The sequence below is a fragment of the Dipodomys ordii genome, unplaced genomic scaffold (genome assembly GCF_000151885.1).
Source record: "Dipodomys ordii isolate 6190 unplaced genomic scaffold, Dord_2.0 Scaffold127, whole genome shotgun sequence".
Classification (NCBI taxonomy): domain Eukaryota; kingdom Metazoa; phylum Chordata; class Mammalia; order Rodentia; family Heteromyidae; genus Dipodomys; species Dipodomys ordii.
Window position 1 is genome coordinate 1,455,594 of NW_012267343.1, and position 17,127 is coordinate 1,472,720.

Here is a 17,127-nt window from a genome sequence, read left to right on the forward strand (position 1 = left end):
AATGCTGCAATAAACATAGCTTTAGTGTGGTCTTGTTTGTAAACTTTCGGGTAAATGCCCAAAATTGGGATTGCTGGGTCATAGGGGAGTTCTATATCATCTGATTTTTTTAACAAATATTTCTGATTGAGTTCATTTCCAAGGTGTTACAAACTATGTACAAGTTTAATTGTAAAAAGCATCTCAGTCCCCCCCCCCAAAAAAAAACCATGAGATGGTCTCTGTGGTATACCTGAATACTGTTTTTGTGGCATTTAGGCTGAATGTTACCAAAATGCCTGGCTGAAAGGCAAGATGCCTGCACTGGAAACCCTCAGAGCACTTTGAATCAGATCAGAACATTCTGATTGATGAAACGGATTCTCAGTTCAAGAACTTCATGTCCTTTATTTTGAGAAGTTCAGTGTTCATTACAGGATGACTTACTGCTGGACATGACAGGAAGTTTACTGTTCCCCAGGGATGGGGGGGAGGGGATATGACAAGCTGAACAGAAACTGAAGTCAAATGAAACACTGTCTTTTTTTTTTTTCTGGTGCATCTTAGGGTTGGTGAGCATCATGTCCTACAGAAATGCTGACCATTCTTACAGCATGTGGAAGGGTGGAGATGCTAGCACTTGGTAAGTAGATTTTGCCTTGTATTTTTCATACAGAGTTTGATTTACTCATTAAGAATAAAAGACAGTATGGAAACTCCATTCCTCCAGATGTTCAGACTGAAATCCTAGTCCTTCTTCAGTCCTGTCTTTCTTCTTCAGCCACATCTGAGCTTGGCTGTATCTTCAAACACATCCTGGATTTGACTACTTGTCAGCAATGACATTTATACCATTCTGGTCCTAAACCAACTTCCTGTCTGGAATATTGCACTCACTCCTTTAAATGCAACACTGCAGGATGGTGAAAAGGAATGAACTAGATCTACCGAGACAGCTTAAAAAACAACAACAACAACTGAACATTGAAGGGCAAAAATCAAATTTCAGAATGATCATTATAATTCGGTAATGATCCCTTAAAAACCCAACAAGAACTCTGTTTGAATTCACATATTTGTATATTAAAGATCCTCTTGGATCAATACTCACTCAACATGACACTGGAGTGACCAGTAAATATATGTTAGGTAATGTCACTCTAAAATGTTCAGGAGCTTCTCATATCTGGGGTTAAAATAAACACAAAAGAATGATATTGTATTGTTCATAAGGAAATGGAAAGACTTGGGAAAAATTATATTAAATGAAGTAAGCCAGACCCAGAGAAACCAAGCTTACATGGCTTCCCTCATTTGTGGTAGATAGAATGTACCTATAAATCAGAAAGTAAACAGGATGGGTGCTATGCAAATGATTAGAAATGAATTAATTGAAGTATAATAGACTCTATGGAGAGCTCAAATAATATAATCTTTTTGAAAGACTATATCAAAGCCCCACAAAATCAGCACTAGGGAATGGGAACATGAAAGGTAGTGAGGCTAAGGGGAGAGGAGTAAAGAAATGCAGGGGGGAAGAGGGAGACAATGCATCAATAATTCATTGCATATAACACAAAATTAAGAAAGGTAGGGAAAGGGGAGGGCCAAAGGCGGGGTGAGGATGTTGAAGGGGGTGACACTAACCAAGATGCATTGTACTCATAAACTGCTTTGTTAGATGGCACCTCCTTTGTACAACTACTTAAAGATAATTTTAATTTTAAAAAACACAATATTTTTATGATGGCTTCAAGAGGTCTTTAAGATCTGGCTCTTTCTTACCTCTCTCCTTGGTCTCCTATATTCAACTGTAGCTCCATGGCCTTCTTCCTATTTCTCAAACACACCAGGCGGACTTCCACTTCAGATCCAGCACTAATATTTCTCTTGGTTTTTAATGCTCCTCCCCATTCGTTGACTGAATGATTTGGAGAGTTTTTTCCCCATATATTTTCCTTTGTCATTTCATAAAATGGACACATGCTATCAAATCATATGCTTTCAATTTTTCTTTTTAAACAGTTATTATTAAGCAGCTGTTTTAAAAGGTTACAATTTGAGCCGGGCACAGGTGGCTCCCGACTATAATCTCAGCTACTCAGGAGGCTGAGATCTGAGGCTCATGGCTCGAAGCAGCCCGGCCAGGAAAGTCTGTGATATTTTATCTCCAAGAAACCACTAGAAAACCGGAAGTGGTGCTGTAGCTCAAGCGGTAGAGTGCTTACCTTGAGCTGAAGAGCACAGGGACAGCACCCAAGCCCAGAGTTCAAGCCCCACAACTAACAAAAAATAAATAAATAAAAAGGTTACAATTTTATAAGTCGGGTTATGACAATGCATCTTGATCTATTGTTCTCCCCGTTATTTCCCCTCCCAGCCTCAAGTTATATAGTCCAATGTTTACATAATGTACATAGAATATAATAACTGCATTTCTCACCCTTCCCCCACATATTTTTATTATTACCTTAAAATGTATGTACAAGGGGAGGGGTGTCAATTTATCATGTCCATATATGTATACAGTGGTTTTGATTAGAGATTGCCATCTTCTCCCATCTATCCCTTCCCTACCAGTCTCATCATCAAAATATTTTCTTTTAAAGAATAATAAACTAGGTGGACTCTGGTGGCTCACACCTGTAATCCTAGCTACTCAGGAGGCTGAGATCTGAGGATCACAGTTCAAAGCCAGCCTGGGCAAAAAAGTCCACAAGACTTATCTCCAATTAACCACCAGAAAACGAAAAATAGTACTGTGGCTCAAAATGGTAGAGTGTGAGCCTTGAGCAAAAAAGCTCAGGAACAGCTTCCCAGGCCATGAGTTCAAGTCTCATGACCAAAAAAAGCCCACAAAAAACAACAATCACACAAGAATAATAAACTGCGTGAAATAGGTGTGCTGTTAGTGGGATCCAGCAAGGACTCAGTATTCTAAAGGTGCACTCAATTTTGTCTTAAAGGTTAACAGCATTTGCTTTAAGAATACTTGGACAAGTACATGAATATATAGAACAGAATCAAAATTCAATTTGCAATTCTATATTGTGGCTGATTGAGAATTGCCAATTGGAAAATGGGTCTTTCAAGGAAAAATCCCAATATCATCCAGTAAAATTGCAGGTAAGGAAATCAGATGTACAAAATCACAATCAAATTTTTACAAGTTTGAGTTTCATTCACATTCTATTATGGGAAGACACAAAAGAAGAGAGAACAAATTAAAATATGTTTTTTTGTTTTTTGTTTTGTCGGTCATGGGCCTGAATTCTGGGCCTGGGCACTGTCCCTGAGCTCTTCAGCTCAAGGCTAGCTCTCTACCACTTGAACCACAGCACCACTTTTGACTTTTTCTGTTTATGTGGTGCTGAGGAATCGAACCCAGGGCCTCATGCATGCTAGGCAAGCACTCTACCACTGAGTCACCTTCCCAGTGACAAATTAAAATATGTAACCCAGAAAGAAACTTACTTTGTATATAGGACAATAATACACTGGGATTCCCTTGTGTTCTAGCATGGAAAGACCTTCAGATGGTTCCCATTAGTCAAATAAATAATATCTTATTCTTATCACTTATTTGAAACACCAAGCATCTATAACTCTTGGGAGTAAATTCCAGAGATTTTAGAATAAGTAAAATATACCTGTTTGATTCCTTACTTCTGATATTGGAGCTGTACCTAAAGTTCAGAGCCTGCTTATGAGTTAAGGTTATATGGTATTGTCATAAAAGATGCAACTCTATTTACATCCTATTACTAAGAGAGGTTAGAGACAATTAATGAAAAAAGTGCCACCAACTGCTTTCTGAGATGAGAACCTACTTCCAAATTTGGATTATAATTACACTATCACTCTTCTCTGGACTGTCTTCTACTCTTAAAATGTTTTTATTGATGATCCAGCAGAAATATTTTCTACATGCCCAAATCCAATGCCTTTCTTATCAGACAAGAATGGCCTCTATGGCTGACAATGGGTCTCATGATGGTCCTTTGTTACACCACCAGCAGACTACAGTTCCCAGAAGAAGTAGGAGAAACTGATCATATAGATGCCATTTGAAGAGCAAAACATTTTCCCCTCAGATAACCAGCTATCCATCCTTCAACATGCCCTCAACTACCATTGGCTGAGCACCTACTACATGCAAAAGAGTAGTGGGAAAGGAGAGTCAGGAAGAATATGTTCCAGATTAGATCTCTGTCACAAAGGACCTAGGACACTGGTAGAGAAGGGAATGGCTATGGGAATTCAAGTATTAATACCAGTAACTCTCATAATCTGTGTGAATAAATATCTAACAAATATGTAGTAAGGACTAGGTGGCAGAGACCCAACAGTGAACAGTATAGTTACTGGGGATAAAGAGCTTTAGGTCTAGCTGGCAAGTCAGGCAGTAATTAATTTTAAATGTCTGGTAACATATTAAGGAAAGGGAAATACAGTTTTATTGAAAATAGAGAATCCAATCTAGATTGGAAAAGCAAAAAAAAAAAGAGTTGCCTCATACTGCTAGGCAGGTACTTTACCACTGAGCCATACCTCCAGTCCTATTTTTTGTTGGTTGTTTTTAGGATAGAGTATGGCTTCTTGCTCAGGGGTACTCCCGGATCACAATCTGTTTCCCTCATTGCTGAGAGGACAGGGCCGGCACATCCAGCTTCCCTGCCTTGAGGAGGAATCGTGAAGATTGTTCTGCCTATGCTAGTGCAATCCTCCCAGTCTCAGCCTCCTTTGTAGTTTAGGGTGAAAGGCACACACCATCATGCTCAGATATAGGTTTGAGAAGGGATCTATCTCATGAACTTTTCTGCCTAGGCTGGACTCAAACCACAATTCTCCCATTCTCAGCCATTCAAGGACTGAGGATTACAGGTGCAAGACTGTAACCTGGTCTATATTGGTTTCTAAAGTAGCTGCACTAATTTACATTCCAACCAGCAGTGTACAATGGTTCTCTTTCCTCTCATTCTTGCCAGCACTTCCCCTTTTGGATCATGGCTTTCCTCACAGATGATTTCTCACTGTGCTTTTAATTTGCATTCCCTGATGATTAGTGATGTTGAACATCTTTTATATGCCCGATGAGCCTACCAATTTGAATTCCAGAAAGAGAGAGAGAGTGTTCTATTCAAAGAACAGGGGCCAATAAAGCTGGAGAGGTAAACCAACTTCACTGAAAAGTCTTATAAGCATTATACTGGGTTATCATTACTCTAAGAACAGAGCTCATGTTGCAGTACTCTGCAGACAAGTTAGCTTTTGAACAGGACCTTGGAAAGAAGGAGAGTTTAAATGTAGTGAAGTATGAAGTGGGGATTGGGGGTTTGGGCAGGGTAAGTGAAAAAGGCTGTGGGAAAATCCGAGTGCTTAGGAAGAAAATGTAAGCCATCCAGCTAGACTCCACAAAGGGGAAGAGTGGGAGAAGGCTCAAAACAGAGATTAAAAACAGATAATTTCTCTGAAAACTCCACTTTGTCCTCCTTTTAAAATATTATTATAGGGTACCTTGCCTGTTGAAGCTCAAGAAAATACCTTGTATATGACAGCCTTTTCTGTGATTGGAATTAGAAAGTCCTTTGACATTTGTCCCCTGACGGTAAGTATGAGTTCTCTTTTTTTTCCCTAGCTGATCTCTTGCTGTGTCTTCTTCTGAGGAGGCTATACCCATCTGATGACACGTATTTTCAAATACTTCTTTTTCTACTTTTCATATTCCTTGAAAATGACTAACTCAAGGGGTTACCAAACTGTGACAGATATTTGAGTCACTTTGTCTCACCTCCTCATGGAAAGCTAAGAAAGCTGACCCCTGGAAGGTAAGGTGAATTTGTTACTAAACTGCAGAGCTGGGACAATAACTGGAACTATCTTGGGAAAAATGACCCAGCATCCCCAGCTTCCTTGACCTATCTTTGTGAGACATCACTGTCATTTGAGTACTGAAGACACACAGAGAGGCTGTAACTCAGGGAAACACCATAGGAGCTTCCAGAGATGATCAGAGGTGACCCGAGCTAGGTCCCTGGGCTGAGGTTAAATACTCTTGCCTGCAAAGCAGAAGTGAGTTACACACATCCTTTGAACCTGAGATGGGCAAACCCAAAGGGATTTGCAGAACATTAACTGCAGAACCAAACTACTTTTTAGTTTGTTTCACAGATGTTTGTACTTGCTCTCAAGATAGAAAGAATCAAAGGAGGACAGTTCCCAGGAACCTAACTGATCAGTTGGCACTAAAGTTTACATAAGTGAGAGGCACAGGTGGAGCTGGGAGAGAAAGAGCAACCACAGCTACTCTGCTAGTACTCTCAGCCTGGAGTGATAAGGACTTTGTTACCAGGAATTTTTAGGAGAAAGGAGAAAGCACAAGACTTCTTTCATTATTATTATTATCATTATTATTATCATTTTACTTTATTTATTGTTTTGTCAGTTGTGAGGCTTGAATTCAGGCACTGTCCCTGAGCCTCTTTGTACTCAAGGCCAGAGCTCTATCACTTGAGCCACATAAGAGTCTCATGAGGACTTTTCTGCCTGTACTGGCTTCAAACTGCATTCCTTAGATCTCAGCCTCCTATGAAGCTAAAATTACAGGCGGGAGCCAACCGTGCAGGTTGAGCTGATAGGAACATGCATGTGTGCATCATATAATGCTTGAATTAGAGTAAATATAGTATTTCTCCATAAACAACATTTACTTATAATAAAAACTTTCACAATCCTTTTAACTATTTCCTTTGAAAAATAAACATTTAACTCTGGCTCAAAAAAAAGAAAGAAAGAAAGTACTTTGTCAGTTTTACTCTTTTTCTGCTGCTTGTGTGTGCTTTTACGGTTCCTTTTGAACATGTGAGAATGTCTCAGCTAGGCTGAGACGGAAGATGAAAGTTGTCATGTTTATCTTTTGTGCTTTTTCTGGGGGTTATGCTGGATGATGCAAATCAGAAGAAACTCAGGGACAAAATAAAAAAAAAACTACTCCAAAGGGAAAGTGGGAATTCCTAGGCAAACACTTCACTTAATTATGGACATCCACTTTTTTTTTTCTCCAGAAAGTACACTCTGCCCCTTCTCTCCAAGAATTGTTAGTCTGAGACACCATCCACTTCCATTCTGGGTCTTGGCTCCATCCTTCATCTTTCTGCTCCTGGCTGGTACAACCTGAGGGGTGGTACCATCAGTCTGTAGACTGACGCTTGGCAAAGTAATAAGTTTTCTCTGGTCTTATTTCCAGAAAATCAGCACAGCTCTAACAAGAGCTGACAGCTTCCTGTTGGGAAATACCCTCATGTCCCAGAACATCTTCACCCTGGCCATCGTGGCCTATGCTCTCTCCCTGGGAGATAAAACACACCCCCGGTTTCGTTCAATTGTTTCAGCTCTGAAGAAGGAAGCCTTGGTGAAAGGTAGGACTCATCCACACGGGCACCCAGCAAGTGTGCACTCAGTGCACAGTCCTCTAATTCTGGGAAGAGGGTGGCATACAACATCAACTAAGGCATGGCTGGCCTTTAAGAGCAAACCATCCCACTGCAATGGAGTACGTGAGGTATTCATTTGCCCATACATTCAGCAAATGTGTTTCATCCCCTCAGTCAACTAATACATATTGAGTATCCTGTGGACACCTCCAGTATAATACACGCTGTTTTATGCTCTAGAGATTAAGCAACAAACAAAATAGACTAAAAAAGGCCTACAGTTCCAAATTGTTGTGACATTTCCATTGTAGTTAGGGGGAGATTCACATGATACATGATAAAATGTTGTGAATAGGTTGGTGAAGGATGATAAAAAGGAAAATAAAGCAGGGAAAGAAGATAAGAGAAAGGAATGGGTTGTGATTTGAGCTAGGCAACCAGGCCTAAGTCTGGCACAGCCTTGTGTCACTTAATGGTGGGAGTGCATTCCAAGACATACCTAATTAGGCAATTTTTCCATTGGATGAACATCATGGGGTGTATGACCCTAACTACTGTAGCCCACTGTATTTTGCTAGACCGTACAGTAAAACACATTCTGTATATATGGTCTGTTGTTGACTGAAATGTCACTGTACAGCCAGGACTGTACTTGAGTGGAGACCAGAAAGGTAGTTTAAGGAAGCAAGACCTGTGGATTTGTAAAAGGGTGTAGAGCATGTACAAATGGCCTGGGGCTTGAGCATTCCTGATGCTCCAAGAATGGCAAAGAAAGCCATATCACTAAAGAGGGCTGACAGGAGGAGTAGGAAGTGAGGGCATGGGCCAAAAGCGTGAAGGAGTGAGGGCAGGTTGTGTAGGAAGCTAGCAGCCATGACAGGGACTCTTCCGAGTGTCTGTGGATAGTTGTGCAACAGCCAGGATGTCAATTGCAGATCGTTTCAGCTCAGCTCTCACCCAATACTTGAGATTGGGTAATTTATGAAGGAAAGAGGTTTATTTTGGCTATAGTACTGGAGGTCCAAGAATATAGCGCCATTATCTGAGGGGCTCCTGGTGAAATTTTGTGATGAAAATAAGAAGGCAAGTGGGTACGGGACAGAGGAAAGGGGACTGAGCTCCTGGTATAATAAAGCCATTGCCAGGAGGAACACACGCATCCTTTCATGAAGGTTCCACCCCCACTACCCAATCACCTGCCTTCAGAGCCCCCTTCAGTGCTGTGGCACTGGGGACCAAGCCCCACCCTGTGGTAATTATTGAGACGTCATAATTATTGAGGCTGAACTCTGGCCCAGGCTCACTCAGCTGCCAGTGCTGGTTTATGTCTCCTCCACTCAGAACAAGAACCGCAAGTGTCCACTCCACATTAAAGTGCTCTCAGGGCCAGAGGGAGACTAGAACTCCCATTTTGAGGGCCACTGCAGGGCTTTGAGCAAAGTGGTATGGGACCTGGTTTGTCTCTTGACCAGCAGCAGGACCATGCCCTTTCCTTTTTTCTTTTTTTAATTAAGTTTTTTATTGTGAAAATACTGTACAGAGGGGTTACAGTTACATGAGCAAGGTAATGAATACATTTCTTATCCAGCATTTTTGCCTCCTCCTTTGTTTTTCCCCTACCATCCCTTCCCTCCCACTTCTTCAGCTACATCCCCCACTCCCACCTCCTCACCCACGCCTCCCCAACCCCGCCTAAATTGTAAAGTTCATTTTTCAACATGGCATCTTGTACATCTCATTGTTGCAATGGGTCAATCTGTACCCCTATTTAAACAATTTGTTTTATCCTTTCTGCCCCCCAAATTACACCAACATCAAATACAGTGAAAATAGGGGTTATACCGTGGGAGAGGGACATACAAAGCAACAAAAAAAATCACATGGTACCTTATAATTAGAAACAATAGCAAGGAAGAAATAAAAACACTGTGTCCCTATCTTTGGGTTCATTTCGCTTAACATCATCTTATCTGACCTTTTCTGCTTGTCCCAGAAAACTAGTTATTGCAAATAAGGGAAACCATGGGATCTGTGTTTCTTTGGGCCTGGCTTACTTCATGTAATATAATTTTTTCCAAGCCTTTCCATTTCCTAACAAATGGGGCAATGTCATTCTTTCTGATGGAGGCATAGAATTCCATTGTGTATATATACCACATTTTCTTGATCCATTCATCTACTGAGGGGCATCTGGGTTGGTTCCATATCTAAGCTATGGTAAATAATGCTGCAATAAACATAGCTGTGCTGGTAGCTTTAGTATGGTCTTGTTTGTGATCCTTTAGATAAATGCCCAAAATTGGGTCATAGGGGAGCTTACGTGGAGTCTTTAGGGATTTAGTAACAACTACAAATTTTCACTCTGTTGCCCTTTAAAAAAACAACTAAACTTTTACCATATACATGAATACATATACATATCAGACAGAACCAATGTACAGTACTTCAAAAACAACATAACAATGTCTTTGGTGCTGCAAAAACATTCATAGAATCATAGAATTTGAGAGCTAGAAAATAGCTTACTCATTTAAATAATATTTCATTTCTGATTGGGATAGATAAAGCTTGCATTTTCTTTGTCAGTCTTGGGGCTTGAACTCTAGGCCTGGGTACTGTCTTGTCAGTTCTTCAGCTCAAGGCTAGCACTCTATCACTTGAGCCACAGCACCACTTCTGGCTTTTTCTGCTTATGTGGCACTAAGGAATCGAACCCAGAGCCTCATGCATGCAAGGCAAACACTCTACCACTGAGCCACCTTCCCAGCCCTAAAGGTTGCATGAGAGGGAAAGAAAAGTATCTTGTCCACAATCATGCCAATTATGTAATTAGGAATTGATCAAAATTGTCTAGTCAAAAAGGCTTTATTGGTTTGCTTTTTTTAAATCACTTGTTCCAAGAATGATTTGAGACAACCATTTTGAATTACAAGAGTATTAATAAATATAGGTTAGAATCCAAATTATGAAGTATGCTGTGTACCTGACAAAGCCAGTGGCTTAAATTGAGAGGTAATAATAGTAAAAAAGACCTAACTTAAGGATTTGGGTGCTATCTCATAACTCCCAAATATGATTTTTTTTCCTTCAGGGGAGAAGGGTTCTCCAGTTTGTCTTACAGTGTTCTGATAAAGAAAGTCAGTAGCTTTGGGAAACCAGAAGGCCTTTAATACCTGTTAGAATGACTTCAAATTTACATTTTTATTCCATCAGGTGATCCACCCATTTACCGGTTTTGGAAAGACAATCTCCAACGTACAGATAGCTCAGTACCTAACACCAGTACAGCAGGAATGGTGGAAACTACTGCCTATGCTCTACTCACCAGCCTGAGCTTGAAAGAGATGAATTATGTCAACCCAATCATCAGATGGCTGTCTGAAGAGCAGAGATACGGAGGCGGCTTTTATTCCACCCAGGTAATGTCTCCTTGGCTTGTTTCACCCTCTTGTAGATAGTTCCATTGTTTCTCACAGCACACATTCCATTCTCATCCTTGGCCTCCATGTCCTTGTCTCCACCAAATAAGCTGCCATCTGTATGACTAAATGGCCCTCTAGAAGTAAATGCACTAAGGTCTTTAGTAGATGAAGGAGGAAATGAGCCTAGACAGGTTCATCGAAGGAGCCAGTGGCAGAGCCAAGGTCACAACTCATTTATCTTCACTCTAATCCCAGGCTTCCTTCATGATGCTTAATGACTATTGAAGGCTGGTAAGGTTATCAGAAATTATGTCATACCTTATGTGCTCCCTCTTCTGCAAAAATAAAAATAAAATAAAATTTAAAAAGCAGTAGAAACACTGGCTGTACTGTTAACCTACTGATCAGTCATTGAGCACGTATATTTTATATTGTAACTAACTTGTATAACAGTTGTATAATAGGCACTTGCTATGTACTACTGTTTTGGTCAATGATAGACTGCTTACACATTGGTGTTGTCATAGGATTATAGCAGAACTGGCTGGAGGCCTGGCTCACATGGTGGACTGCCTGATTAGCAATATGAAAGAAACCCTGAGTTCACACACCAGAACTGCTAAAGCAACGATGATGGATCTGAAAAGTTCCTATTGCCTCGAGATGTTTGTAGCTGTCAGAATATTGCAGCATAACGTATTATACATGTGTTTGTAGTAATGCTGGTGTGAACAAACCTACTAGTCTAGCAGCTGTATAAAAGTAGAGCATATGCAAATATGTACAATACATAATACTTGATGATGATAAGAAACAATTATGTTACTAGTTGACTCATTTACACCATTGACTGTAGTACACTTTTGGAAGGACGCTGGGGCCTAAACCCAGGACCATGGCCATGCTACGCACACTGTACTACACTATGGCTCCCTACCCTGTACTTTTTAGTGTTTAATTTTTAGATAGTACTCATTCTGCTTACACAAAGAAACTTTACTGTAAAACAGTATGCTGTGAATCACCAACCTCATAAGTATGTTGAGTGACGGATCTATACCTTCCATGTTTCTGTGAGTCTACCCTATAAATGTGTGCATAAAGACAGAATTGCCTAACAATATTTTTATAAATTTTTTTGTCAGTCATGGGGCTTGTACTCTGGGCCTGAGCGTTGTCTGTCTCCAGCTCAAGGCTAGCGCTCTACCAGTTGAGCTACAGAGCCACTTCCAGTTTTCTGGTGGCTTATTGGAGATAAGAGTTTCATGGACTTTCCTGCCTAGGCTGGCTTTGAACCATGATCCTCAGGTCTCAGCCTCTTGAGTAGCTAGGGTTACAGGCGTGAGCCATAGTGCCCAGCTTTTTTTTTTTTAAATAACATTTTTATATCTGCATCATTAAGCATTACATGGTTGTAAATCTTTGTTCAAAGTCTAGCTCAAATGTTAACATCTCTGCTCCCTGGATATTTGGGTAATAATGGAATATATATTATTTATTTTATATTATACATTATATATTCACTATACATTATGTAATATATATTATGTTACGTAGTTCATCATTTTCTTTCTTTATATACTTATATTTATACACATACGTATTACAGATACAAGGGTTCTCTGAGACAACTTCAGGCTTAGCTGGAAAAAAACATCCCATGGATTAGGTGGACATAGCATATGGATCTGCCACAGACATAGATGGAGTAGCCATGTAGTTAATGTTTAACATCTAATCAGTTTCCTCATCTTGTAGAAGAGGAAGGTTGAGATTCAGAATGATAAGTTTATTTATTCCATAAATGCTTTTTGCATGGTGACTGTATGTTCCAACTAAATACAACTGACAGTCTCAGTCCATTTTTGCTGCTTTCACAAAATACCACGGGCCACCTAATTTATAATAAATCTATTAGTTCATGGTTCTAGAGGAATGGAAGTCTATGATTTAGAGCCCAGAATCTGGCAAGAGTAATTGAGAGAGAGAGAGAGAGAGAAAGAGAGAGACAGAGATAGAGATAGAGAACATAACCCAGCAGACAAGTTCATTGTTTTATAAGGAAATCTAGTACAATAATAACATTTATGCATTTCTGAGAGTGAAACCCCAATGATCCAAATATCTTCAATTAGATTCCACTTCTTAACATTGATATGTTGAGGATTAAATTCTAACTCATGAACAGGAGAAAGGGGACAGTCAATCCATAGTAGACACCAAGAAAGGTATACTTCCTGTCCCCACTACAGGGGAAGAGGCCAGCAATAAACTAGCTATAAGTAAAAATATAAATTAATATAGATGTTTAAAAGGGCAGAAAGGAAATACTAGAACAGAGAATGACTACAAGGGAGAGTCTATGGTCTTGCTGTGAAGATATTTAAACTGAGACTGAAGAAGGAGAAAGAGATTATCATGCAGAGCCAAGAGCATTTCCCAGGGTGACTTGTCTGAGGTGACATGTACAAAATGTATAGGAGACACAATATCTGAAGTCATTTTCTTCCTGTCCCTGCTGACAGGAACATCTTTATTTGTGTGTGTGTGTGTGTGTGTGCACGCGCCAGTCCTCGAGCATGAACTCAGGGCCTGGGCATTGTTCCTAAGATTTTTGCTTACTCTATTACTGGGTCCATGGCTCCACTTTGGCTTTTCTAGTAGTTAATTGGAGATGTGTTTCATGGACTTCTGCTAGGGCTGGCTTCCAGTCGTGATCCTCAGATCTTAGCCTCTTGAGTAGCTAGGAATACAAGCATGAGCCACCAGGTGCCCAGCTAGGAACATCCTTATGAAGAAGGCAAAAACCTTTCACCTCCACAATGGGGCCCTTAAGTAGCTTCATTCGCTCAGCTGGAGTTTTATCTGAAGACAGCGCTGCTTACCCTTCTCATGTAAGAGGACATTTGTAAGCCTGTATAAGCTTAATTTATTTTTATGTCTTCCTGATGGCTGATAGGACACCATTAATGCCATTGAGGGCCTGACAGAATATTCACTCCTGATTAAAAAACTTCAGCTGAATATGGATATCAATGTCTCTTATAAGCACAAAGGGGACTTCTATCAGTATAAGGTGACAGATGAGCAATTTCTTGGGAAACCAATAGAGGTAAGTGAAATTTTTTTCCTACTATTTTACAATTGGGTGAAACCATATTTAAATCATCTGTTCCTCCCTTATTTTACAAATGAGTTCATTCACTATTTAAATGTATGTCGGCCCTCTGCTATTTCCTAAGGAGAGAGGGATATCTATTATATCTTGGACACAGAGTATTCAAAAGCAAAATATAAAGAACATGTGTATTGGGGAGAGACATCATTGAAACAGATGATGAAAAATAAGAACATGGATAAGTACAAGAGAAGAGGGCAGACCTCCTGATCCTGGCTGACAGATTTGGAGACAGAGTACTCAGATACGTGGGTTAAGTCTGGAAGAATAAAAATGGAGCTGGGCACTGGTAGCTCACACCTATAATCTTAGTTATCCCAGGTGGCTGACATCTCAGGATCATGGTTCAAAGCCAGCCTGGGCAGTAAAATCTGTGAGACTCTCATCTCGAATTAACCACCAGAAAACTGGAAGTGGCACTATGGCTCAAAGTGGTAGAGCTAGCCCTAAGTAAAGAAGCACAGGAATAGCATCCAGGCTCTGAGTTTAAGCCCACAACCACCACCAACCAAAAAAGAGCTATCTGTGTGAGGGAAAGGGAAGAACATTTGGGATAGAGGTAACATCACTCACTAAGGTGGTAGTGTTGTGTAGGAAAGAAGACATAGTTAGAATTTGCTGCTAGTTCTTTCTGGTATCTTGTACATTGTCACCAGCCTGGAATTGGCCTTTAGGTCCTAAACTCCTTTCCCTGTGTCCTATATTGCTAAATTGTTAAAGATGAAAACTTTGAAAATTTCCCAAAGAAAAGGACACAGTGGAGGAAGTAGCTTCTGTGTTATTATTAGCCGCCAGCATCTAGCTACAAATACATGTTTTCTAATTACCAGATTTGTATTATTCCCTATATGAAAATATATAAATAAGAGAAGTCCTCAGCATCTCCACATCTCCCTGCCTGTGAAAAGTGAATGGGCATGAGGAAGAAAATTCAATGCAAAAATTACAAACCAAAGGCTCATCGTAAAAAAAAAAAAAAAGATATGGATGTAGACATAGACATAAGTCTATGGCAATATATATACATCCAGAGTTTTCACACACCAATCTAATTCCCAATTTCTCAAAAAAAAATAGAACAAAACAAAACCAACAAAACAAAGCAACTAAAAAGCTGGAAATGTGTAGTTCTGGGTTTTGGCATGCTTCATCCCTGGGCCATTGTAGCCTTTGTGGCTCCATTATTTTTGCTGTGTCCCCTCAGCTCAGGATGTGTGTTCCATCCCTGGAGTACTTAGAACTCACCAGAGTACTGTTCTGACTCTAAACTCTAATGAGTAGCTCTTGGTTTGAGGAGTGTGGTTAGGCCTAAATGAGGTTGATGGACTTAACATTTTTCTTATAGAAGTAAAGTTATCAGAATCTTCTTGTCATCTTAAAGTAACTTAAAATTCAGCCCAGGGTGTTGCTTCTACAAGAAACCTCTGGATGGTTAGTATCTAGTTTGGAATTCTCTATACCAGCACTTCTGGAAATGTGGTATAGCGAAGCAATGTTAGGTGGTTGAGTAAGCAGGGGAAATGCCAGTTTAAATGAATTTGAACAACTTCTTTAATACAGGAATGTCCTTTAAAAAAAAAGTATGTCTGTGCCTAAGAAGTGATGAGGATTGTGAGGGGGAAGCAAGACAGAGGTGGGACTCAGTACATACCATTTCTAACACCTGTCTATTCATAGAAACTTTCCTTATGCATCATCTCACGACACATGGTCCCCAGCAGATGCTGCAGTATTCTGCCAGGGAGAATAGGAGATGTGGCCTCTTTTCCTAGGCCTGATAAAATTTTAAGGATATATTGGCAAACAGGAATGCACGCTGTGTCTCTTTTGCAATCATGAGCCTAAGCAACGAGAAGGGGAAGTTGCAGACCTGACACCAAAGGAGAGCTTCAGACTGCCACAAGTTGAGGAGCACTTGGATGAGAGGATTTCTCTGGCGAGGATAATTGCTTAGCTCAGTATGTCTTCATTTTTCTCCTAGCAACAGCACTGATGGATTGCTTAGCAGGCTTGAGGGTGGTACTGAGAGTTTTGACAAAGGCCAGAAACAAATAGGAAAGGTGAATGAATTATCAGGAGGTAGAAGTAAGTTACAAAGAGGATAGTAGTAGAGCACCAAAGACATCTCATACCCACATACCCACACTGGAATCATGTGTCTCAACGCTAATGAAAACAACCTCCCCTGGTACATAGAAGTCTCAGCTGGACACTGAAAGAAATTTATCCAACTGGTAAAGAAAATGAAGAACTAGTTTTAGTCTAACCATCTATATGGTTATAAGGTATACAGTTAGTTAACTCTAGATATAGCAATACGACCAAAAGTGACCTCTGATGTGTTTCTTTTATTTGCTCATCCAAGAGATCTTAGACATCTAATTAACATTCAAAAGGGAGACAGAAAATTCTAACACCTTCTAGTGCCTATAAACGCCTAGGATTTTCTTATCCACTTAACTTTAAGCTCTGCAAGGGAAGACTGGCAGTTGAAAGCCCATTGTCTTCACTACTCTGTTTCTCTTCCTAAGTTAGGGAATGTTGAATACAAGCATGGTTTTTGTCTCTGTTTCCAGGTGCCTCTCAATGATGACCTCATCATCAGTACAGGATTTAGCAATGGCCTGGCTACAGTACATGTGAGTATTTAGTGGAGATCTAATGAGTCTGTTTCACCAGATAGCACAGAAGTTAAGGACTTTGCAAGAAAGTCATAGAAATCTGAGCTTTGATTCAGGGACAGTACCGGGGCCACGTTCCAGCCCCAGGACAGGCACAAATACAAACCCTAAATACATGGCTACATTTATAAAGTGTAAATAAGAGGAATCAAATCAAAACTGGAAGTTGAATCTGATCATCTTGAAGAGTTTAATAGTCTCATTAATAATATATCCATAAACTGTATTCATTCATTAAGCAGAATAAATAAACATATTCCATGGGGAGGAAAAAGAAATCTTAGTTTTAATAACTGACTCAAATAGGATTTGTCTAATGGTTTTTCTTTCTTTTTGGGGGAGGGGGGGTTCGGTTGTGGGGCCTGAACTCTGGGCCTGGGCGCTGTCCCTCAGCTCTTCAGCTCAAGGCTAGCGCTCTACCAGTTGAGCTACAG

General features: G+C 40.1%; 1 protein-coding gene across 1 annotated transcript in view; it reads left to right on the plus strand.

The window, feature by feature from the left end:
* LOC105996124 (complement C5-like) overlaps window positions 1-17,127 on the plus strand; it is a 73,372-nt gene that overhangs the window by 37,251 nt on the left and 18,994 nt on the right. The window contains 7 exon segments of the mRNA XM_013030104.1: window positions 547-622; window positions 2,946-3,105; window positions 5,492-5,587; window positions 7,226-7,397; window positions 10,626-10,831; window positions 13,794-13,946; window positions 16,589-16,722. Coding sequence (XP_012885558.1) covers window positions 547-622; window positions 2,946-3,105; window positions 5,492-5,587; window positions 7,226-7,397; window positions 10,626-10,831; window positions 13,794-13,946; window positions 16,589-16,722 — 997 coding nt within the window.